Source organism: Scyliorhinus torazame, chromosome 6 (genome assembly GCF_047496885.1).
Source record: "Scyliorhinus torazame isolate Kashiwa2021f chromosome 6, sScyTor2.1, whole genome shotgun sequence".
NCBI lineage: Eukaryota > Metazoa > Chordata > Chondrichthyes > Carcharhiniformes > Scyliorhinidae > Scyliorhinus > Scyliorhinus torazame.
Window position 1 is genome coordinate 147,492,440 of NC_092712.1, and position 24,488 is coordinate 147,516,927.

The 24,488-nt window shown below is 44.7% G+C and overlaps 1 protein-coding gene across 1 annotated transcript in view; it reads right to left on the minus strand.

Moving 5' to 3' along the window:
* LOC140425056 (ATP-binding cassette sub-family A member 13-like) overlaps window positions 1-24,488 on the minus strand; it is a 505,398-nt gene that overhangs the window by 358,093 nt on the left and 122,817 nt on the right. The window contains exon 9 of the mRNA XM_072508872.1: window positions 11,770-11,910. Coding sequence (XP_072364973.1) covers window positions 11,770-11,910 — 141 coding nt within the window. The remainder of the gene's footprint in view (window positions 1-11,769; window positions 11,911-24,488) is intronic.

Genomic DNA, 24,488 nt, shown 5'->3' on the forward strand with positions numbered 1-24,488 from the left:
CAAGTGCGCCGGGGCCCTCCGACCCCAGAGCCCCCAGAGGTCAACTCCTGGGGCATCGAAGACCATGGGACGGGGTAAGCAGATGGCTGCCTTCACCTCTGATGTGCATCCTGTACAGCAAGGAAGGCCAAGCATGTCGAGGATCACTGAGAGGGCACTGGTGTGGGTGAGGGTCAGTGAGGGGTAGGGAGTGGAGTGTACGTCGGGAGGGGGGAGGTTGCATTGGGGATATTTGGAGGGAAGAGGAGGGAGGGTGGGGATAGAGGAGCGGCACCATCAGAAGAGTGGGGCAGTGGTGTACACTTGTACGAGGGACATTAAAATACCCTCAACACAACCAGTATGATGCTTCTGGCTCTTTGTTCAGCTATTCAGGCCGACTACCAGTCCCATGCCCCATCTCCCCAGACACACAACCCCCCTCCCCCCCGCGCATCCACCCGACACTCTCTGCCCAAGCACACTCAACCACGGGAATGTGCCCGGAGCTGGGGCCCATCCCCTGGGTCCGCAGTGTTCAAGCAGTACCCAGGCATCAAGGTGTGATTGGGATGCTAGGCAATAAGCCCCACATGCTACATGGCCCGCCCACCCACGGTGATCCACTTGGGATGTGTGAAGTGCTCGCTTAACCACGATTGCAATTCTTTATTGTCATGAGAATGGCACTTTAAGAGATGTATGTCTGCTCATGTTACTGCAGTGATGTCAGAGTGTGGGTGGAGCTGAGCTCTGGCTCTGCTTTTTAGTTTCACTTTGAGAAAAGCTTGGGCGTGTCTGTGTTTTTTGGGGGGTTTCGTTTTCAGTGTTGGAGCTGAAGCCAGACAAAGCAGGTGCACTCTTCTCTCTGCCATGAAAAGACTATCTCTTGATCATTTGGTGAATTCAGAATTATAAATGTTTTCAGTAGTGAATGCAAACCTGATGTGCTTCTGTTAAAATGTGTTTCTTTTGTCTTCTGGATGTTGTTTGGGAAGTTATTAAGGATTACTTAGTGTTGTATTCTTTGAGGGTTTTATTTGAATTAATTATTGCTAAGATGTTCACTGTATGCTTTAAAAAGGTTAACTTGAGTTCATAGAATAAACATTGTTTTGCTTTAAAAAATACTTTTTCATTTCTGCTGTTCCACACCTGTAGAGTGGGCCATGTGCTCCCCATACCACAATCTATTAAAAGTTGTGGGTCAGGTGAACTCTATGATACACTTTGGGGTTCTCTAAACCCTGACCCATAACACTATTAGCAATAGCCTTCAGCAGCATGGCCAGAGGCTTTCGCGGTCAGTGGGAATTATGGATGATCATTCGGAAAACAGGCACAGCCTAGGGTTGCCCCCAGAACAGGAACACACGGTCCAGGTGTTGGTATGGAGGACCCACACAATATCAACATTCTCATCCCCATCAGCCCCCATCCCACCCCCCCACCCTCCCAGCGGAACCCCTGTCCACAGCCCCAGGATCTCCTCACCCCCACGGCGGCCCACCCCCGACCGGGGCTGCACACCCCTGTTGCCCCCTCAACCCCACCCCGAGCACAGGGGCAGCATGCCCAGTGTCTCCGGGCTCTCTGCCTGTGAGCAAAGATGGCTGCTCACCTCCTTGGCTCGCCGCAGCAGCCCATCAGGCCAGGTTAACCTTTTTCAAAAGGAGGACTAATCGGCACCAGCCTGACCACTTGCTGGGGAGGCTTCTGGATCGTGGGAGGCCATTGGATATGAGATGGCTCCTGTTAATTGTATGGAAATTAGGCCTAGGTGGTGATAATTGTTTTCTCGCCACACTACAGCGGGATCTCGGTTTCGCCTACGGGTGAAGGCCGGTTTGATTACGAACGGTTTGGTGCCCAGCTTGGTTCTCGTTTTTGGTCTCTCCCGCCTCTTTGCGCTCTTGCGCGAGCGAAACAAGGCTAGAGAATTGTGCCCTAAGTGTCTTTCGATAGCGGTGGGGAACTAGCGGCAGAGCCGGCGGGAAACTCCCAGCAAAACCCGCCACAAATGAAAAATAGAAAGTTTTCCATTAAATCGCGGCCTACTTGTCTGACATTCGTTATTGAATGAATAGAAATTGCCTCCAGCTAAATATTGGAAAGGCCAAAAGCTGTCCCCACCACATACTCAGTCCTAGCCACGGACACCATTTCTCTCTCCTTGGCAACTTTCACAAGGTGGTAGAGTTTCTTTGAATGCAAAGTGATGCCCATGTGGTCATTCGAATTTATGGATTGGATTTTTTTCTGGGAATCTGCATGTTGCAGAGTAATTTTGAAAAAGAAATTGAGGAGAAAATATCACCAATGCATCCCTATGGGGCAGAAATATTTGTTTTCACCTCAACACCAATAGTCTATCTACTGTTTGCCCAGCTTTTCATAAAGGATTGAAGCTTGGGACTGCTGCTAATTTCCTTCTTTTCTTGTCTTTGCAACACTGAAGGAGAATGTTACATCCCAGAAAGACAATTGGTTAAGATTGATACCGGAGCCAATCTTTACTCAGTTCTATGTTTTGTTACAGAGTGAAACATCATAACCTCTTAATGACACAAAGTTTCAGTAACTGTTTCTTTATACTCATTTTTTATGCCAAAAAAGCGAATTAACCAACAAGCAAATTAGGGTGGCACAGTGGCGCAGTGGTTAGCACTGCTGCCTATGGAGCTGGGGATCTGGGTTCGCTCCCGGCCTTGGGTCACAGTCTGTGTGCACATTCTCCCCGTGTCTGCGTGAGCCTCACCCCCACAACCCAAAGATGTGCAGGTTAGGTGGATTGGCCACGCTAAATTGTCCCTTAATTGGAAAAATATAAATGGGTACTCTAAATTTATGAAAAAAGAAGAAATCTATCAGGTGGACCTTCCAGCTTCAGTGCCATTGAGGAGGTCCATTCGCCAGCCTCGGCGTGTTCCTGGAGATCCATCTTCATTTTTCAGGAGGTCCATCTTCTTTCTTCAACAGTGGCTCAGTGATGTCGAGCGCCTTTTAAGTAAGGCACCCAGATATGACAGCAGGACATGTGCAATCAAACCCACCCTGCCACGCAATATGGAGCTCAACCCCTGGATACATAACCGATGAGATTGGGGTTGGAAGATATGGCATGGTTTCCACAGCTGGATAGCCTCCCGGCCCTTGCCAGGAGATTTAGGGTGCAATTCAGTAACCCCATTGTGGTGAATCGTGCGAGAGCCCCAAATCGGAGTCCACGCGGGTGCCAGGCCGTGTGTCACCCGAGTGCTCCGCCCGGCACAATCCAGATCTCACCCCCTCCTCGCTGGGCGAGATCCAGATCTGCATATTTAAATCAGCCTCCTGGCTCATTTTAATACCCAGGCGCCAGATTCACCTGGTGCCCCGGAGTCAACAGCCGGGCATAGTTTAGTACTGGTCCACACAAACATGGACCATGTATCACAGCACCTCGTGGCGTCTCGCAAGGCACTATAAATCCCCTGGTGGCCGGGAACAGAGCAGAATGGTACTCTGGCACTCCCCCTGCTCGCCAGCAGGAAATATCTCTGAGAGCTGCCATATCAGCCTCACATCTTCCATCACTTACCAATTAATAACCTCCCATCAATTTCAACTCACACCTCATATTCCTAGCTTCACCTCAGCCTCACACACTTAGCACTCCTCCAATCTGAACATCTGCACCTCACAGCTTGCAAAGGCTGCCAGATATTCAATTATGACAGGCGCATCACTCAAACACATTGCATCGCACTCACTGACGCACTTCCCACTTTATTACAGGACACGAAGGAACAAAACTCCAGACATGAGCACCTAACCAGTGGGGATAGGCCCAGTTGCATGCCCTGACTCTGATAGAGACGACTATGCTCACAATCATTGGAGATGCCACGAATTAGACCTTGACTAGTAACAGGGCTGAAAGTATAGAAAATAATGATATGGATATACCATTTTGGATGCTGTTGGGGGGGATGACCTACCGGGAAAAGGCCCTAGCAGCTAGGTCTCTGGCACTGAGCCTGGCTCTGTGGCTCAGAAGGGAAGGGGGGAGAATAGAAAAGCAATAGTGATAGGAGACTCAATGGTTAGGGGAATGGATAGGAGATTCTGTGGTCGCGAACGAGACTCCTGGAAGGTATGTTGCCTCCCGGGCGCCAGGGATGCCTTGGATCGAGTCTACAGGATTTTTAAGGGGGAAGGTGAGCAACCAGAAGTCATGGTGCCACATGCAAGTGAGGCAAGGAACAGAGAGCGAGTGCAGCTGAACACGTGGCTACAGGACTTATGCAGGAGGGAAGGCTTCAGATATGTGGATCATTGGGACATCTTCTGGGGAAGATGGGACCTGTACATGAAGGACGGATTGCACCTAAACTGGAGGGGCACCAATATCCTGGGTGGGAAGTTTGTTAGAGCTCTTCGGGAGGGTTTAAACTAGTTTGGCAGGGGGATGAGAACCAGAGCTATGGATCAGAGGATAGGGTAGCTGTTGAACAGGCAGAAATAGTATGCAGCAAGTCTGTGAGGAAGGATAGACAGTTGATAGGGCAAAGTTGCACTCAGTGGAATGGGTTAAAGTGTGTCTGTTTCAACGCAAGGAGTATCAAGAATAAGGTAGATGAACTGAGAGCATGGATCAGTACTTGGAACTACGAGGTTGTGGCCATTACGGAGACATGGATTTCACAGGGGCAGGAATGGTTGTAGATGTTCAGGATTTCGATGTTTTAAGAAGAATAGGGAGGGAGGTAAAAGAGGAGGGGGACTGGCACTTTTAATTAGGGAGTGCACCACAGCTGCAGAAAAGCAGGTAGTTGAGGAGGATTTGACTCCTGAGTCAGTATGGGTGGAAGTCAGAAACAAGATTGGGAATTTTCTATAAATCCCCCAATAGCAGCAGAGAGATAGAGGAACAGATTGCGCGGCAGATCTTGGAAAAGTGCAGAAGTAACAGAGTTGTTGTCATGGGTGACTTCAACTTCCCTAATATTGACTAGAACCTCCTTAGTGCAAATGGTTTGGATCGAGCAGATTTTGTCAGGTATGTACAGGAAGGATTCCTGACTCAATATGAAGATAGGCCGACTAGGGGGGAGGCCATATTAGAATTGTGCTCGGCAACGAACCAGGGCAGGTGTCAGATGACTCGGTGGGAGAGCATTTCGGTGACAGTGACCACAACTCCTTGACCTTTACCATAGTCATGGAGAGGGAGAGGAACAGACAGTATGGGAAGGTATTTAATTGGGGGAGGGGAAATTATTCTGCTGTTAGACAGGAGCTGAGGAGCATAAAGTGGGAACAGTTGTTCTTGGGGAAATGAGCAACAGTAATGAGGGGGTTGTTTAAGGAGCACTTGCTATGAGAGCTGGATATTTTTATCCCACTGAGACGAGGAAGGAATGGTAAGGTGAAGGAGCCTTGGATGACAAGAGAAGTGGAGCTTCGAGTCAAGAGGAAGAAGGAAGCTTAAGTAAGGTTGAGGAAGCAAGGATCTGACTCGGCTCTTGAGGGTTACAAGGTAGCCAGGAAGGAACTCAAAAATGGACTGAGGAGAGCTAGAAGGGGGCATGAAAAAACCCTGGCGGAAAGGATTAGGGAAAACCCCAAGGCGTTCTACACTTATGTGAGAAATAAGAGGATGATCAGAGTGAGAGTAGGGCCGATCAGGGATAGTGGGGGGAACTTGTGCCTAGAGTCTGAGGAGATGGGGTAGGCCATAAATGAATATTTTGCTTCAGTATTCACTAGAGAGAAGGACCTTGTTGCTCATGAGAACAGTGTGATCCAGGTTAGTAGACTCGGACAGGTTGATATTAAGAAGGAGGATGTGCTGGAAATTTTGACAAGCATCAGGATAGATATGGCCCCTGGGCCTGACAGAATATACCTCAGGTTACTACGGGAAGCGAGAGAGGAGATTGCTGCGCCGTTGGCGATGATCTTTGCGTCCTCACTCTCCATTGGAGTAGTACCGGATGATTGGAGCGAGGCAAATGTTGTTCCCCTCTTCAAGAAAAGGAATAGGGAAATTCCTGGGAATTACAGACCCATCAGTCTTACGTCTGTGGTGAGCAAAATATTGGAAAGGATTCTGAGAGATAGGATTTATAATTATTTAGAAAAATATAGTTTGATTAAAGATAGTCAGCATGGCTTTGTGAGGGGCAGGTCATGCCTCACAAGCCTCATTGAATTCTTTGAGGATGTAACGAGACACATTGATGAAGGTCGGGCAGTGGATATGGTGTATATGGATTTCAGTAAGGCATTTGATAATGTTCCCCATGGTAGGCTCATTCAGAAAGTTAGAGGGCATGGGATACAGGGACATTTGGCTGTCTGCATACAGAATTGGCTGGCCGAAAGAAGACAGCGAGTGGTAGTGGATGGAAAGTATTCCGCTTGGAGGTCGGTGACCAGTGGTGTCCCGTAAGGATCTGTTTTGTGACCTCTGCTCTTTGTGGTTTTTATAAATGGATGAGGAAGTGGAAGGGTGGGTTAGTAAGTTCGCCGATGACACGAAGGTTGGGGGAGTTGTAGATAGTGTTGAAGGTTGTTGCAGGTTACAACAGGACATTGACAGTATGCAGAGCTGGGCTGAGAAGTGGCAGATAGAGTTCAACCTTGATAAATGTGAAGTGATTAATTTTGGAAGGTCGAATTTGAATGCTAAATACAGGGTTAAAGGCAGGATTCTTGGAAGCGTGGAGGAACAGAGGGATCTTGGGATCCACGTACATAGATCCCTCAAAGTTGCCACCCAGGTTGATAGGGTTGTTAAGCAGGCGAATGGTGTGTTGGATTTCATTAACATGGGGATTGAATTTAAGAGCCGCGAGGTTTTGCTGCAGCTTTATAAAACCCTAGTTAGACCACACTTGGAATATTGTGTCTAGTTCTGGTTGCCTCATTATAGGAAGGATGTGGATGCCTTGGAGAGGGTACAGAGGAGATTTACCAGGATTCTGCCTGGAATGGAGGGCATGTCTTATGAAGAAAGGTTGAGGGAGCTAGGGCTTTTCTCACTGGAGCGAAGAACAAAGTGAGGTGACTTGATAAGAGGTGTACAAGGTGATGAGAGGCATGGATAGAGTGGATAGCCAGAGACTTTTCCCCAGGGTGGAAATGGCTGTCACGCGGGGGACATAATTTTAAGGTGATTGGAGGAAGGTATAGGGGAGATGTCGGAGGTCGGTCCTTTACACAGAGAGTGGTGGGTGTGTGGAATGCACTGCCATCAGAGGTGGTGGAGTCTGAGTCATTAGGGACATTTAAGCGACTCTTAGACAGGTACATGGACAGCAGTAAATTGAAGGGGTGTAGATTAGGTTGATCTTAGATTAGGATAAATGGTCAGCACAACATCGTGGGCTGAAGGGCCTGTAACTGTGCTGTACTGTTCTATGCTCTTTGTTCTGAGTTCTATGTCAGACCCAAATCTGTTTCTCAAATCCCTCTTTACCCCTCATCCAACAATTTCCTCTGGTGTACAAGCTGCAGATGGGCAAACATGCACCTCTTGCTTTGCCCACCTTCTCTCACAACAACCTTGCCCTTGTATCCCTCTCCTTTAGATACCAAAGAACTGCCACCTAGCCAAGCAGTATTGGAAGAGCAAGTGATGTAAGAGTGGGAAGACAGAAATGAAGATTAAAAACCATCACTCACTCTTATACTTGCAGCCACCACCTCAGATATGCAAGATGGCGCCGGAGTGTGGTGACTCTCTGCGAGCTCTCCCAAACAGATCCTTTTTTTACATCTCTTATAATCGTACTAATCTAATTTAATTCTAACACTAACATTATCACCAACGTTTCTCTTTTATCTTCCCTTGCAGGTTTAAAGATCCTCCGAGGCCCGTGGAGGAGAACTTTTGACCTGACTCAACCTGACCTGGCTGCATTCCTGATGACCTGACCCAATCTGGAAGCTGATGAGGCCCACACCAGAAATGTGGCTCCGACCTCGATTTGGACCCGACCCAGACCTCGGAGCGTCCGACTCGGCCTAGATACTGACGCCAGACGCCGGACCTTCCGTCCCAGTCATCGGAGCACCCGACCCGGCCCCCGACAACGAGACCCAGCCCGACTCAGAGAGTCCAGCCCAGCGACCTGACCTGGACAGGCCCGCCCAACAACTTACCTGAAGATGGAGAAAAGAAGAATCCACTTAGAGGCTCGACCGGGCCTACTCCAAGCCGGATCCCAGGAGCGACCAAGGAGGAAACAGAACACAGGACCCAACCCAGCCATTATCACAGCAGTCTACATCCCACCCCAGGCAGAAGTGAAGAAGGCGCTGGATGAACTGTACGCACTTATAAACAAGAACGAAACAGAACTCCCGAAGGCCTTGTTCATCGTGGCTGGGGACGTCAACAAGGCCGACCTCAAGAGTGTACTGCCAAAATTCCACCAGCACATCTCCTGTCCCACCAAGGGCGACAACACTCTTGACCACTGCTACTCAACAATCAAGAGCGCCTACCATTCCATCCCACGACTGCACTTTGGGAAATCAGACCATAAGATGGTGTTCCTTCTCCCGGCATACAAGCAGAAACTTCAGTCGGAGAATCCGGCTAAGAAGGTCGTGCAGTGCTGGTCCGATGAAACAGAAGAGACTGCTTAGAGACAGTGGACTGGTCCATATTTAAGAACTCAATGACCAACCTAAATGAGTATGCCACCACCATCACAGACTTCATCAGCAAATGGGTGGATGACTGCGTGCCAAAAAAAACCAATACGTGCGTTCCCTAAACCGGAAACCATGGCTTAATTGGGGGATTGACTCCCGACTGAAGGACAGGTCTGAGGCGTTCAAGTCAGGCAACTCTGACCTATTCAAGAAATCCAGGTACGACCTCCACAAATCCATCTGAGATGCCAAGAGAGAATATCAGAACAAGCTAAAGTCACAGACTAACATTGCATACTCTCGGCGGTTATGGCAAGGCCGAAACAACATAACGGGCTACAAAGTGAAGCCGAGCAGTATTTACGGCAAAAGCAGGCTCAATGCATTCTATGCTCGGTTCGAGCAGGAAACCATCAATCCGCTGTCGAGTGCCCCAGCAGCCCAGAACCCACCGTCACAGCTTCCAAAGTCAGATCGGCCTTCCTGAAAATGAACCCTTGGAAGGCGACGGTACCGGACGGGATCCCTGATTGTGCACTCAGAGCCTGCGTGGACCAACTGGCAGATGTTTTCGCGGACATCTTTAACCTGTCCCTACTCTGCTCCGAGGTCCCCACCAGCTTCAAGAAGACAACCATCATATCGGTGCCAAAGAGGAACCAGGCAACTTGCCTCAATGACTACCGTCTGGAGACCCTGACATCAATTGTAATGAAGTGCTTTGAAAGGTTGGTCATGAAGCGCATCAACTCCATACTCCCAGAACGCCGAGATCCACTGTAATTCGCATACCACCGCAACCGATCCACAGCAGACGCCATCTCCCTGGCCCTCTACCCATACTTAGAGCATCTCGACAACAAGGACTGCTACATCAGACTCCTATTTCTTGACCACAGGTCCACCTTCAACACCATAATCCCAGCCAAGCTCATGGCAAAGCTCTAAAACCTAGGACTTGGTTCCTCACTCTGGATCCTCGATTTTCTGACCCACAGACCACAATCAGTAAGAATAAACAACACCTCCTCCACAATAGTCCTCAATACCGGGGCCCCGCAAGGCTGCGTACTCAGCCCCCTACTATCCTCCCTGTACACACACGATTGCATGGCAAAATTTGGTTCCACCTCCATCTTTTCTTTTCTTTTATTTTCATGTACTAAATTATCTGTTTGAGCTGCTCACAGAAAAATACTTTTCACTGTACCTCAGTACATGTGACAATAAATAAATCCAATCCAAGAGACAAGCATTGTACATGCTTTAGAGGTTACCTTAGTGGCAGGACTACATGCAGTGGGACACTGGGCATAAGTGGCCTCCAGCCAGGGCAAGGGCTAAGGATAGCATAGTTACCTAGTCACCAACTGTGAGATCACACATGGGTTCTGCTCCATGGTCCTTAGATGATGACTTTGATTTGGTGTTGTGCAGGAAAAGATGGATATGCACACAAAAATGCTTGGTGCAATGGAAGGCCTGCCAGAGAGCCTGTGGTCGCTATCAAGGAGCATGTAAGAGTCCAACACCAAATCTGTGCCTAGTTTTGCACAGGTAGGTTTCCAATATGGAAGTAATGATTGCCATGAATCAATCTTGGCGTACTATTGCCATTCCATCGGTGCCCTTAATGTTGCCTCTTAGCTAGCCAGCCCAGACTGCTGCCGCCTGTACCAGAGGTGAATTGGTGTTGCATTCACAGGTACAAAGTTGGAGAACCTTCCTGCTGCTGAATACATGGTCAGCTGCACAAAATTAAGTGTTGGGGCTAGCTGGAGCAGTGAGATTGAAAGGTCACTGCTACAGTAAAATCAGCATTACATGCCAACTTCCATTGCATGGTCCCAATGCCTGAACTATCCCCCTCACCAATATTGTGACTGTATAACTAGCAGCAGGCGTATTCAGTGGATCAGATATAATGTCATTTTGGACCAAAAACAGCACCCATAGCAGCAAAAATACAGGTGGTACATATTTCGCAAATTTTGGGACAATGTGCTTCGAACTGCTGGACTAAATCCTGCACTTGCTTGTTTGGAACTTTTTTAGTGTCATAGGGTGGCATGGTGGTTAGCACTGCTGCCTCACCGTGCCGGAGACCTGGGTTCGATTCCAGCCTTGGGTGATTGTGTGTGTGGAGATTTCCTGTTCTCCCCGTGTCTGCGTGAATTTTCTCCGGGTGCTCCGGTTTCCTCCCACAGTCCAAAGGTTAGGTGGATTGGCCATGCTACATTGCCAATCCAGGGATGTAGAATCATAGAATAAAATCATTGAATCACTACAGTGCAGAAGGTGGCCATTCAACCCATCGTGTCTGCAATGACCCTCTGAAAGGGTACCCTACTTAGGGTTAGGGCCCCACCGAATCACCTTACCCCAGTAACCCCACCAAACCTAACCTTTTGGACACTAAGGGCCAATTGATCATGGCAAATTCACCTAACCCGCGCATCTTTGGACTGTGGGAAGAAACGGAAGCACCCGGAGGAAACCCACGCAGACGCAGGAAGAATGCGCAAACACCTCACAGGCAGTCACCCGAGGCTGGAATTGAACCCGGGTCCCTGGAGCTGAGGCAGCAGTGCTAACCACTGTGCCACCGTGCCGCTCATGTATAGGTTAGGTTGCGGGATTATGGGGATAGGGCGGGGGAGTGGACTTTCAGAAGGTCGGTGCAGACTCAATGAGCCAAAGGAATGGTCTCCTTCTGCATGGATTCTATGAACATAGGAATAGGGCATTCAGCCTGTCAAGCCTGCCAATCAGATCATAGCTGATCATCTGCCTCAAATGCCACTTTCCTACATTATCCCCATTTCCCTTAATGCCATTAGCATTTGTCACAAAAATCCTACTGTCTGTGTCTTTCATATTAAACTAGATTAGAATGTTAGTGCTGTTTGGAGAGAAGATGTAATAACTGTCCAGTAAAATTTAAGTTTTCATTTTGTAAAACATTTTGGGGCAATTCATTGCAGATACTGGAAATTGAAATAAAAAGAGAAAATGCTGGAAATACTCATCAACCTGAGACGCTAACTCTGTTTTTCTCCACAGATGCTGCCTAGCCTGCTGAGTATTTCAAACATTTTCTGTTTCAATTTTAGGGGAATAGTCTATTGTATATTTTCTTACCTCTCGAAGCACAGACATCTTATCAATATTGTAAAACAGGTATTTTAACGCGTAATAGGTGACATAAGGTTTATCTTCAAATTGATTTATCCTCGGCTTCAGATAATTCATGAATTCTTGCTCTTTCAGTAGAATGGAAAACTGAAATGAAAAACAATTTGAAAAATGTTCTGTGAGAAAGGAAGTTAGATTTTCGTGGCTATCATATTCCAATGGTAATAGCACATTCATAGTCTACAAACAGTAACTAGGTCTCGATTACAGCTCTTGACTGTAAACCTAACCTTTGTTTGTTCAATGTGCTTTCCCTCTTTACAGATTAAGGATTGGAAGTTGGGCTGCATGATACTCAAGCCCTAGAGGAGTAAAATGGCTCGACATGTACTGAAGCACCCAAAAGTATGTTACCTTGTTTGCTGGACCATCCATCTGGGATGCACCATTACAGCAACACCTTGGACAAAATTCTACAATAAGAGCCACCAACAATATTCTTTCCAAAGCATCCAAAAACACGTCCCTTCCATTATCAAAAATGCACTAGTCATCCCATGCATTGTCTTAGTGGCTGTTGTGGGTGACTTTGTCTGTCCGAGTGCTCCTTATACCATACTACCTCAGTGGCTACAGCACGGTTGGTTAAACGCTGCTGATTTCTACTGGGAGGAACAGTGCAGAAACGCTTGAGGAGTTCTGGACCTTGAGGGCCAGGCATCAGACTTGTAATTGATAATATGGAAAGATGTGTCATTTGAAACATGGAAGCCTGGCAATATCTGGTCTGAGAGAAACATGAGAGGATACAGGGAAAGATCCCACAAAAGGTTTACAGCAGCTGCAAAGAGCAGAATTGTAAAATGCAGATATCCTTGGTCAAGCAGGCTTAGCAAACAAGACAAACAAGATTTTTAATGAAGCCAAAAACAATGGCTCACACCTTCATTGAAAGTAACTATCTTAGTAAGCATCTGGAAAAGCATGGGTGAGGTTCAGTTGAATTTGGTGACAATTCTAAGTGTGAAATTTTGCTAATACCAGGTAAATTAAAGAAAACTGGAGACTATCAGTCTACGAGAAACATAATTCAAAGCCAAAATCAAAGTCAAAATTATGAGCCGAGGACACAATTGGAAAATAAAACGATAGAAATGACATGAACCAAACCAAAAGTAACACATCTTGAAGTCAAAGCATTTTGAACATCACAAAGGACACAATGTAATCAGATCTATGTTGCATTAGAATGTTTAGATCAAAGATACTTTTTACAATCAAAGAAAATAAGAGTTACTTTACAATAAAGTCATAAAAACTAGATAAGCAAGATCTTTTTACTTTCCTGTAAAGACAGTGATTGTATCTTTTAATAAGAAAAAAGATATAATAATAAAATAACTTAAAAGTTTTAACCTGAAACAGTGGTTATTAGCCTACTTTACTTACTTAGCAACGCAGGACCCAGGATATCAATGCTACTGAGGGGTAAGTAGGTCAAATTCTTCGGTGAAGGTATGGGTTATACCGGGGGATAACTTGAAAATATAGTTTGACCTGAATAGCACCCACTGAAGCCTGCATCGGAGTCGGGGAGTGAGAATTCCTGTTCATCATTTAGAATATCGACCCTTTCTTGGTATAGGGGGAATTCTAAGAATAGTGGTGAGTTTTTAACTTCAGACTGCATCACCATAGCTTGGATAACAGCAGTCTGGACTGGCTGGCTGAGAGGTAACAGCAAGGGCACTGACAGTGGTAAAATAGTGGTGGCATGAATGCTGTTATCCTGAGACAGGACAGCAGGTTCATGCTCTGCAGTGTCACTATCATTCCCCCAGGAAGGCATGTCAAGAACCTGTAATAGTTATTGTTTGGAGGACAGATTGCTTACCTGCTGTGAGAGCTTGCATGTCCCTTTCACACTGAAATCCGCAGCCTTGATGCAAAGCATGGACCTCATAACCCAAATCTGAGCTTCCACTGCAGCACTGAGATTTTGGGTGGCTCTGTCTGTGCTGCCATGGAAACTGAGACATTGGCCACTGTACACTACATCACAAATGGATTTGATGGATGTGGCCACCACTTTCATGCTAGCTTCAAGCTCTGTTCAATACATCCTGCCACATAGAATACAGTCTCCTTCATGTTCCTTGACAGTGACAGGAAGTTTTCTGGTAGGCCTACCAATGCGCCAAGTATCTCGGTGTGCACCCTATCAGCATTCTCCTATTGAAGTCCTCATTTGAGTAATCTTCAATCTCTCCCTCCAATGATACCAGGGACTACTATCCTTTCCACCTGCTCTGGCTGTAGCCCCCTTGTGACTCAACCTGATCACACTCTATGCTAATCTCTAAGTGTAGTGTTAGCATCTGAGCTGAGAGTGTCTGATCAATTACTCTTCATTTCTGGTGTAGTATTGCTCTCTTGCACCTGTAGTTGTTGTGGCTGGGTATGTGGCAATTCTTGCCTATATTAATGGGAGTATTGAGATGAGGGGACAAAGAGGAGCAGAAAGTAAAGAGGGGCATAGACATACCACCTGAAGCATGCATTCCTTGACAGATAATGAGTTGAAGATGATGGAGTTGATAAGTGTGATAGAGCAATCGCATACTGACATCCTGAATTATCTCAGAGATGGTGGATGCCACCAGTTCTGACACAACTGACTCCATGATGCATTTCATCATCTTCTCCATCATGTTCAAAGGATGAAGATGTGTCTAACCTCCACTCTTTCAGTATTGCTTTTTCCTATTCTGGGCAAGTTTGTCTGCAAGAGAGAGGGCAGAATAGATTGTCAGTGGTTGTGTTTGAGTGATGCGTCTGCCATAGCTGAATAGCTGGAGGTATGTGGAGACAATGACAGTTGAGTCATATTTAGAGGGCATGCGAGAATGAAGATGAACATCTGAAAGTTGGGCATGAGTCCCGAGTGCTAGAGGTTGATGATAGATGAGTGAAGCGGATGTGCTTCATTGACTATAGTGAGAGATAGATGATGCGATAGGTATGCACTGTCCTTTGAAGATGTATTGACTTCTTGTGGGAGAGCATTAAACTTCTTTTGCCATAGGTACTGGGCCCTTAGGACCATATTGCGGGAGGTCACCTACCTAAAAATTGCCCTTAGTGTTGGGTGGGGTTACTGGGTTATGGGGATAGGGTGGAGGTGTTGACCTTGGGTAGGGTGCTCTTTCCAAGAGCCGGTGCAGACACGATGGGCCAAATGGCCTCCGTCTGCACTGTAAATTCTAAATTCTATGAAAATCATGAAAATGATAAGGCAACACAAGTTTGCCTGCTGCCTGCCTCAATGGGAACAGGCACAGCCAGATCACAAATTCAACCCCAATATTTGAACATGAATCTCACCAAGCTTTTAGCCCAAAATCTATTATTGTGTAGTTGTTTCAACCTGTTAACCAAATGTGGTGCCCAACAATAGCAAAACTCACCGAGAGCCTATAGGAAAAAAGTCCTAAGAATGTCCTTAAAATAAATTCTCAAAACAGGTCATGCTGGATGCTAGGATAGGCTAATTAAAGCCGAACAACTAACACAAACAAAACATCAATTGCTAGTGTTAGAAAGGAAGTAATGAAAACTACAGGCCTGGAGATGAGTCATTGAGGAAGTTATAACAATGCCCTCCATTTTCTCTTCCTCATTATGGAAGGTACAATAAGCCCCTGCAGTGTCTCATAAGAATGTTGATCCCTCACATAAGAACATAAGAACTAGGAGCAAGAGTAGGCCATCTGGCCCCTCGAGCCTGCTCCACCATTTAATGAGATCATGACTGATCTTTTGTGGACTCAGCTCCACTTTCCAGCCCAAACACCATACCCCTTAATCCCTTTATTCTTCAAAAAGCTATCTATCTTTATCTTAAAAACAATTAATGAAGGAGCCTCTACTGCTTCACTGGGCAAGGAATTCCATAGATTCACAACCCTTTGGGTGAACAAGTTCCTCCTAAACTCAGTCCTAAATCTACTTCCCCTTATTTTGAGGCTATGCCCCCTAGTTCTGCTTTCACCCGCGAGTGGAAACAAGCTGCCCGCATCTATCCTATCTATTCCCTTCATAATCTTATATGTTTCTATAAGATCCCCCCTCATCCTTCTAAATTCCAACGAGTACAGTCCCAGTCTACTCAACCTCTCCTCGTAATCCAACCCCTTCAGCTCTGGGATTAACCTAGTGAATCTCCTCTGCACACCCTCCAGTGCCAGTACATCCTTTCTCAAGTAAGGAGACCAAAACTAAACACAATACTCCAGGTGTGGCCTCACTAACACCTTATACAATTGCAGCAGAACCTCCCTAGTCTTAAACCCCATCCCTCTAGCAATGAAGGACAAAATTCCATTTGCCTTCTTAATCACCTGTTGCACCTGAAAACCAACTTTTTGCGACTCATGCACTAGCACACCCAGGTCTCTGGGTCGACCCCCTTGTTAGCGAAGACTTGGAAATGTAGGGAGTAAACAAATAGAATGGAAATATGCAGAAGTAGGTGCTGCATTAATTTGTAATTTGTTATAAGACTGTGTGAAATGTTTAACAATAAAAGTACCCAAACTCGTCAAATAAATATGTCTGTGACTCAGATTGTTATGAAATTTAGACTTTCCACATTGTGGGAGTTGGTGGGCAGGAACTCCAAATCCCAGCAGACCTTGAGAATTTCACAGCCAGTAGCAGGCATTGCAATTTGAAATTTTCATCAGTCTTCAGGCTGAGGAGAGGGCCAGTGCACCAATACATAAAGAAAAATGGTCCAAAAACCTGGATCATGTGACCCAGAGCAGAGTGCTATTGTAGAGAAGTATTCTAGGCAGGGGGCAGGGGAAGGGGACAGGGAGAGGCCCCAGTTAAGAAAGAAGAGGAGCAGAAAAAAGTCTCCAAAAATAAAAAAGGTTGCAGTTGGCAGACTTCAAGTGGAAAGGACTCATAAGAAGCCCTGGCAATCAAAGCGGGCTCAGGAGAACTCTGAAGACTTAAGAAGAGGTCAGCAGGTTGGTGACTTGTGCTCCAGGCATTTGGGGCAAAGGTAACTCTTTGAGTACTAGTACTTTTCTAAATGGGCTGGAAAACTGAAGGTGTGGCTTGTGAGTTGGTGCATGAATTCAGACTCAGGAATCCAGGGGAACAGAGTCTTGGGAGACAAGATCGAAACGCTGGGAGCTGGACAGTTGTTCAGGCTGTCTGAGTTGGAGGAACTTTTGAAGAGAATTGCAAGTCGATATCTTTTAAGGTGAAGACGGGAATCCCTTGAGCGAGATACAAAGTTTCAACGGGAGTGGTTGACCTATAGTATTTACTCCTGGATTGTTGAGAAATCCATGGAATCTTCCTTGGTTTCGTCTGCCATGTATTGTGCAGTGTACTGTGCTCAGTCACAGTTTGTCTGTTATTCACACGTATGTCATATTAATTCTATTAATGAATGTTATAGAGCACAGGATAGATATTGTAAATTGTTTTACCTCAATGATCTTGTATAATAAGGTTTACTTTTTGCTTGTTCAAAACTTGTAGAATCTTGCGGCTTTATTCTCTTAACAAGCGTCCTGAATCTCAAACTTTGTCTAATTCAAATGAAACATTATTGGTCCCTAACCAGATCTTACTAAGAGTTTGTATGTCTGGTTCCATGTCATATTTATCAACAGATTTGATTTTTTTGGGGTGGTGAAATTAAGAATACATAATACATAATTGATTTTCATAATAAAATGTATTGTCAGTGCTCATTCATCATTCCCGAGTCTTAACTTCATTCTAACTCTTTGGTAATTCTTATAGTCTTTGGAGTAGAAGGTGTGACAATTATTTGTCAACAGAGTCACCTTCCAGATGTGGTGTCAAACTGAGGTTCCATTAACTCCCAAAGCAACTTAAATTTATTTCATGCCTTTAACATTGTAAAACATCCCAAAGTTCTTCACAGATGTGTTATTAAACAAATTGGTGATGGAGTCAAATAAAGAGATAGTAAGAGAAATTGCCAAATGTTTGCTCAAAGAGGGAGGTTTGAAGGAGCATCTCAGGCAGAGGAACAGAAAGGTTTAGGGAAGGAATTCCAGAGCTTGGTGCCCAGGTAGTTGAAGTTACAGCTGATGGTGGTAAAGTGAATAGAATTGAAGGCGCTCAACTGACCAGAATTGGAAGAATTTAGTGAGCTTGCAGGGCTGGAAGACTGGAGGAGGTTACAGAGATAAGGAGGGGAAAGGCAATGTAGGAATTTGAAAACAAGAATAAAAATTTTAAAACTGATGCGTTGTTAGACCAGGACCCAAAGTCATACGGCAAGCACAGGGGTGATAAGTGAAAAAGACACTATGCAAGTTAAGGTCCAAGCAGCAAAGCTTTGGATAAGTTCAGATTTTACTCAGTTGGAAATTCCCTACATTATAACACTGATTGTACTCAAAATTACTTTGGAATGTGAAAGGTTAAATTCTTCTTTTACCCCAGGAGTAGAAGTACAAATACAATCCTCTGCTGTACTCTACTCTCATAGTTTTGAAACCTGTTGAGCAGGTTTTTATTCCATGATGCATGAAGGTCACGCATGCATCTTGCGTTCAGCCTTTGTGATGAAAGTTGTCAGGTACTGAGTTCCAATAAAACTCCAGCTTGATCAATAAACAGGCTCATAATGATGCAATTAAAGTCCATTATATTTGAGTCAAGTACCATTTACATTTTGGAAAATTGTTGGGTTCCTAAATTGGGAAACAGTAATGTGCAATAATTTTCCTGGAGGGATGCAGATGTGTAAAACTGTTGCTGTGGGCTGGTATTTGACTGTCAACTTAAAAAGAAATTGACTAAAACAACCACAATGACAGATGTAGGTGATTCAGCCAATGCACAACCCACTGTAGCTGTTGGTGCTAAATACAGTTTATTCATGCTTTTACAGCTGTTTTATAACTCCGACTTTCGGAGTCAAGAAAAGATTTTCCCAGCGTCACTAAATTTATATCTAACACATTTTACTGACAGAAAATCTGCAAAATGAGCACAACATTTAAATTAGAAACTTTTTTTTCTATTCGAACATTGATAGAAACAAGATGCAGGGAATAATTTCACTTAAACAGAGAAAATGAAGAAGAAATGTAATACAGGTTTTTCAATTTGTGTAAACCATACAGAACCATACAGGTTCTGATGGGATAAAGGGGAAAAGGATTTGCCTCTGATTGGGGATGAAATTCGCAGTAAGAAAGGAGGAGACATATTAAGGAGATCTCTTTTTTGAGAGTTTTGGGAGCATAGTTTAGAATCATTGAAAATTAACAGGAGGCCATTCAGCTCATGGGTCAGGATTTTCCCATTCCCCCTGCCCGCCTCTACCACCACGGTGAGGTTTCTGGCAGCAGTGGCTGCTTGCCATTGGCCACCGGCTGGATCATCTGGTCCCGCCGAAGTCAATGGTCATTTGTGTTGCTCACCGGGTGCAACCAGGGAGCCAGCCGCAAGGGGCTGTCTTCAGTAGGACCAGAAGATCTTACCTGTGGAAAGGGCCAGAAAATCCTCCCATTTTGTCTGTGCCACCCGAAAAGAGCAGTTCAGGTTAATCCCACTTTCCGCTCTTTATGCAACGAGAATTTCTGCCTCTTCCATCTTTTCAGGCAGTGAGTTCCAGAACCTCACCACCATCTGGGTGAAACAAAGTCCCCTCAACTTACCTTTAATTCTTATTTTAAACCTATGTTGTCATGTTATTGGCCTCTCTCCCAAGTAAAATTGGTCCTTCCTATCCACTCTATCAGTAGGCTTCTCATACTTTTAGACAGTTTGATTACATTTCCCTTCAGTTTTCTTAGTTTCTAAGAAAACAAGCCCAGCCTATCCAATCTTTCCTTGCAGCTTCTCATTAAGATTCCTTCGACAGCAACTTCCAAATCAGCAACTTCAACCATCTAGAAGGACAAGGACAGCAGATGCATGGGAACGCCACCTCCTGAAAATTCCCTTCCAAGCCACTCACCATCCTGACTTGGAACTATATCGCCATTTTCTCGCAGTCACTGGGTCAAAATCCTGGAGCTCCCTTTCTAATGCCACATGGACTGCAGCAGTTCAAGAAGGTGACTCAATGCCACCTTTTCAAAGGCAATTAGGAATGGGCAGCAAATGCTGGCCTAACCAGCAATCCCCATGTCCCTTAAACGAATAAAAATAGCCACCATTTTTGTAATTCTTGCTTGTTCCCTCTCTCGCAAAACCAAACCCTCCCTGTAATGCAATGACTAGACCTGTAAGCATTACTTTAGCTTGACCCAGCTAGTGTTTTATTATGTTTCAGCAGAACCTCCTTGCTCTTATACACTGTGCTTCAGCTAATAAAATAACCTGTAGCTTTTTTAACCACCTTACAACCTGTTCTGCTATATAGGGTTCTGTGGACTAGTTCCTCTCCCCGTCTACATTTCTCCATAACTAATCATTGCCCAATGATTGGTTTACCTCCCCAAATGCATTATGTCACACTTCTTTGAATTGAATGGAGGCCTACTTCTGCTCCAAATTTGTATGTTCATAATTCCATGTGTTAATTTTCTGCCTACCTAGCCAGTCCATTGATATTCTCCTGCAATGTCTAGCTTTTATCCTCACTAACAATCACACGGCCAATTTTTGTATCATCCGCAAACTTCTGAATCACGCCCCATAGGTTTAAGTCAAAATTATTTATCTGCTCAGGGGTATGGGTTAACGACATGGCGGGCTTTCTCAGACTTGAGAAAATTAAATACGCTTTGAGGGGATCGTTGCAGGGGTTTGCTCGGAGGCGGCAGCCGTTCATCGACTTCTTTGAGAAAAATTAAGCTGTCAGCGGGGGTGGGGGGGGGGAAGGGGAGGCATAAGAGAGACGCGTAAGGGCAGGAGAATCAATGGAGGGTGGCTGGGGAAGGTTGGCGCTGTTTGTGTAAGCCATGTTGGCTGGGGTTTGTGTCTGGGGGGTTTGTTGGTTATATTGTTGTGGTTTTTGTTTTTGTTGAAATTTGATGTTGAAAATTGTTAAAATTATAAATGCCTCAATAAAATATTTTCCAAGAAAATAATAGTTTATCTGCATCATGAAATGCAAGTGGCTTAGTGCTGAGTCCTGTGAAACCTCATTGGAAACAGCCTTATAGAAAAAAAACACCCATCGACTATTACCCTTTACTTCCTGCCATGAAACCAAGTTTGGATACAAATTGCCAGTTTCCATCAGATTCTTTGGACTTTTCCGAGCAGTCTGTTCTGTGGGACCTTGTCAAAAGTTTTCCGAAAGTTTGTTTATTCTCCATCAAATGTACTTCCACTCTTCTTGTTACCACCTCAAAAAATTCAATCATTAGTCAGACACAACTGGCAGAACCATCTCCTCTTTGGAATTATACCTTCTGAATAAGATAGAAAACTAATCTTTTATTATTTATAAGCTTGTTGTGAATAAGGCAACTGTGTTTAAAAAATGAGTTGCACCAAACTCAATTAAACATGACTTTTACAAGTTGTTTAACACAATGTAAAAACATCCTTCCTTCATCACGTGGATATTGGTTTGAAAGTCTCAATTTTGATCATCATTTGGAAGGTTCGAGTGATCACTGATCCACAACACTACTTTCCTCTGATGAAAAATTATCACCATTTTTATGGAAATCTGGTTAACATAAAATAGGGATAACTGCTTTATTTAGACACCATTATTTGGATATTTATAAAGTGCCCAGTGCTTTGCAATGTGAAAAGTTATAAAATTCCAACAGGAATGGACAGGGTAGATTCAGAAAAAATGTTCTTGATAGTGGGGGAGTCTAGAAGTAGGGGTCATAGTTTGAGGATAAGAGGTAAATCTTTTTGGACTGAGATGAGGAGAGATTTCTTCATCCAGAGAGAGTAGTGAAAGTAATCGAGGCTGAAATTTGTGTGGTTTCAAGAAGGAATTAGATATAGCTTGTGGGGCTAAAGGGATCGAGGGATATAGAAGGAAGGCGGGATCAGGATATTGAACTTGATGATCAGCCATGATCATAATGAATGGTGGAGAAGGTTTCAAGGGCCGAACGGCGAATCCTGCTTCTATTTTCTATGCAAAATAATATTAAGAACATGGGAGCGTTTATCAATGTTAAAACAAAGCAGCAGGAGAACCCATAGGTTGAGGTTATAGTACACTGATGTGTTTGACATCAGAGGGCGCTGCACTCAGATCTATGAACAATGCTGAATGTGAACTGCTGAGGTAAATCCAGTCTTCCTGCTAATCTGCCAATTCTTATTTCATTTGCTTTTATCTTATTTGCATATAATTCGCATTTAGTCCGTAGCTGTTTCTCCAGGTGTTTTGGGGCTGCATGGATAGAATTTTACATTCCCCCAAACATTGGGTTTGAAGGCGAGGGTGACTGTAAAATTCTTCGCATGACCTTCCTGTCATGCCATTATACAGTGGGACTGGTCAACCTCCCACCTTTACCCCAATTCAGGCCCTCAAGCGGCAGATTAATGACCATTTAAGCGGCATTTCCCATCCAGCCTCAGTTTTCTGGCTGGAGGGAGCAGTTCAGGGGCAGGGGAAAATCTAAAAAGTGACCCAGCTCAGATCTTGTGTGGATAGGTGAGAGGCAGGGTGCCTTCAGCAACAGTCTGCTTTCAACATTGCTTGCTTTCACAATGTCTGACTTCTATGTGTGTTCCACTCATCCCCCAGCCTTCTGTCTTTCCACCAATGCCCCACCTCTTCTGCCCAACCCCCTTGGCTTCGCTCCTCAAGCCTGCTCCACCATTCAATAAGGTCATGGCTGATCTGATTGTAACCTCAACTCCACATTCCTGTTAACGCTCAACAACATTATAGCCCCTTTTAATCAAGAATCTATCTGGATCTGCCTTAAAAATAGTCCAAGGTTTTGCTTCCACTGCCTTTTGAGGAAGAGAAGTCCAGAGACTCACGAGCCTCTGAGAGAAAAAGGTTCTCCTCATCTCCGTCTTAAATGAGTGAATCCTAGTTCTAGATTCTCGAACAAGAGGAAGCATCCTCTCCACATCCACCCTGCCAACACTTCTCTGGATGTTAAAGGTTCTGATCAAGTTGCCACTTACTCTTCTAAACTGTAGATACAAACCCAACCTCTCTAACCTTTCCTCATAAGACAATCCGCCGATTCCTGATATTAGTCTAATAAACCTTCTCCGAGTTGCTCCTAACACATTTACATCTTTCCTTAAATAAGGAGGCCAATACTGTAAACTGTACTCCAGATGTGGTTTCACCAATGTCCTGTACAACTGAAGCATAACCTCCCTACTTTCCCCAACTCTCCCTATCTTGTGCCACCTGCATTAAACCATGGCGGCATGGTAGCACAGTGGTTAGCACTGTTGCTTCACAGCGCCAGGGTCCAAGGTTTGATTCCCGGCTTAGGTCACTGTCTGTGCGGAGTCTGCACGTTCTCCCTGTGTCTGCGTGGGTTTCCTCCGGGTGCTCTGGTTCCCTTCCATAGCTCCCAAAGACTTGCTGTTAGATGAATTGGATATTCTGAATTTTCCCTCCGTGTACATGGGCAGGTGCCGGAATGTGGCGACTAGGGGCTTTTCACAGTAACTTCATTGCAGTGTTAATGTAAGCCTACTTGTGACAATAAAGATTATTATATTGCAGACAAGTTTTAGATATTTTAAATATTAGCTGACCACAACCACTCATTTTTCAGGATTAAAATTATATTCAAATGCTGCAGCCCAGGCCTAACCAGAGATTTGTAGAAGCTTTTCATAATATCTTTGGAGATTGGCGGACGGAGATTGAGGCGAGAAATTGAGCAGGGTGCCTGGAAGTGAGAGGATAATTAATAATTAATTTAAAACTCTTGAGATCAAATGGTTACGGTTTGTAGGTAAGTTAAACAAGTCAGGAGTTGCAGCCAGAATCAAGATTTCAACATTCAGACAAATAGCTTCCAAATTTCACAGCAAAAGCCAAAAGGTGAGAAAAATACTTCACACCTTTTAATTAAATTGCTCACCATAAATTGATGGTTTAATGATTTAAAGTTCAATTTCTGAAATTTGTTTTCAGGAATAGAAGTTTAACAAATTGTTGAGGAAAGAAGTAGCCCAGTTTTATATTCTTGATTATTACAATGAGAAATTAGATTTGAGTAATTTGTATTGAGAGGTTTGAAAAATCCCCTACATTGCATTTAAATAATCTTTGTTCATCTTTCTTGATTAACAAGGGAGTGAAAGGTTACCGGGGGTAGGCAAGTTGAAGTTACAAACATATCAGCCATTATCTTATTGAATGGCACAGCAGGCTCGAGGGGTCTATCCCTGCTCCTCATTCGTATGTTCGTAAATAGGGAGACTATTGGAGAAAGAGATCATAAACCATGGAGAAAATGCATTTGGGTAGCATCTCAAGCTGTGGAGCACATAGGATCATGGGAGATTACTAACCTCCTCATTATTTACTACATATCCAAGTTTTGCATCACCGGTAAAAGTTGAAATGATGCCCTATATGATCAAGGCTGGCTCATCATTATATATCAAAAAGATCAATGCTCCTGATACCTGGAAAACAGTTCTGTATACTTCTGTCCAAAAAGTTCACCGCTGCTCTACTTGGAAAAATTGGAATTCATTTGTGATGTTGATTTTGATTCAAAATTACCCAATTCCCCAAGACCTATTGG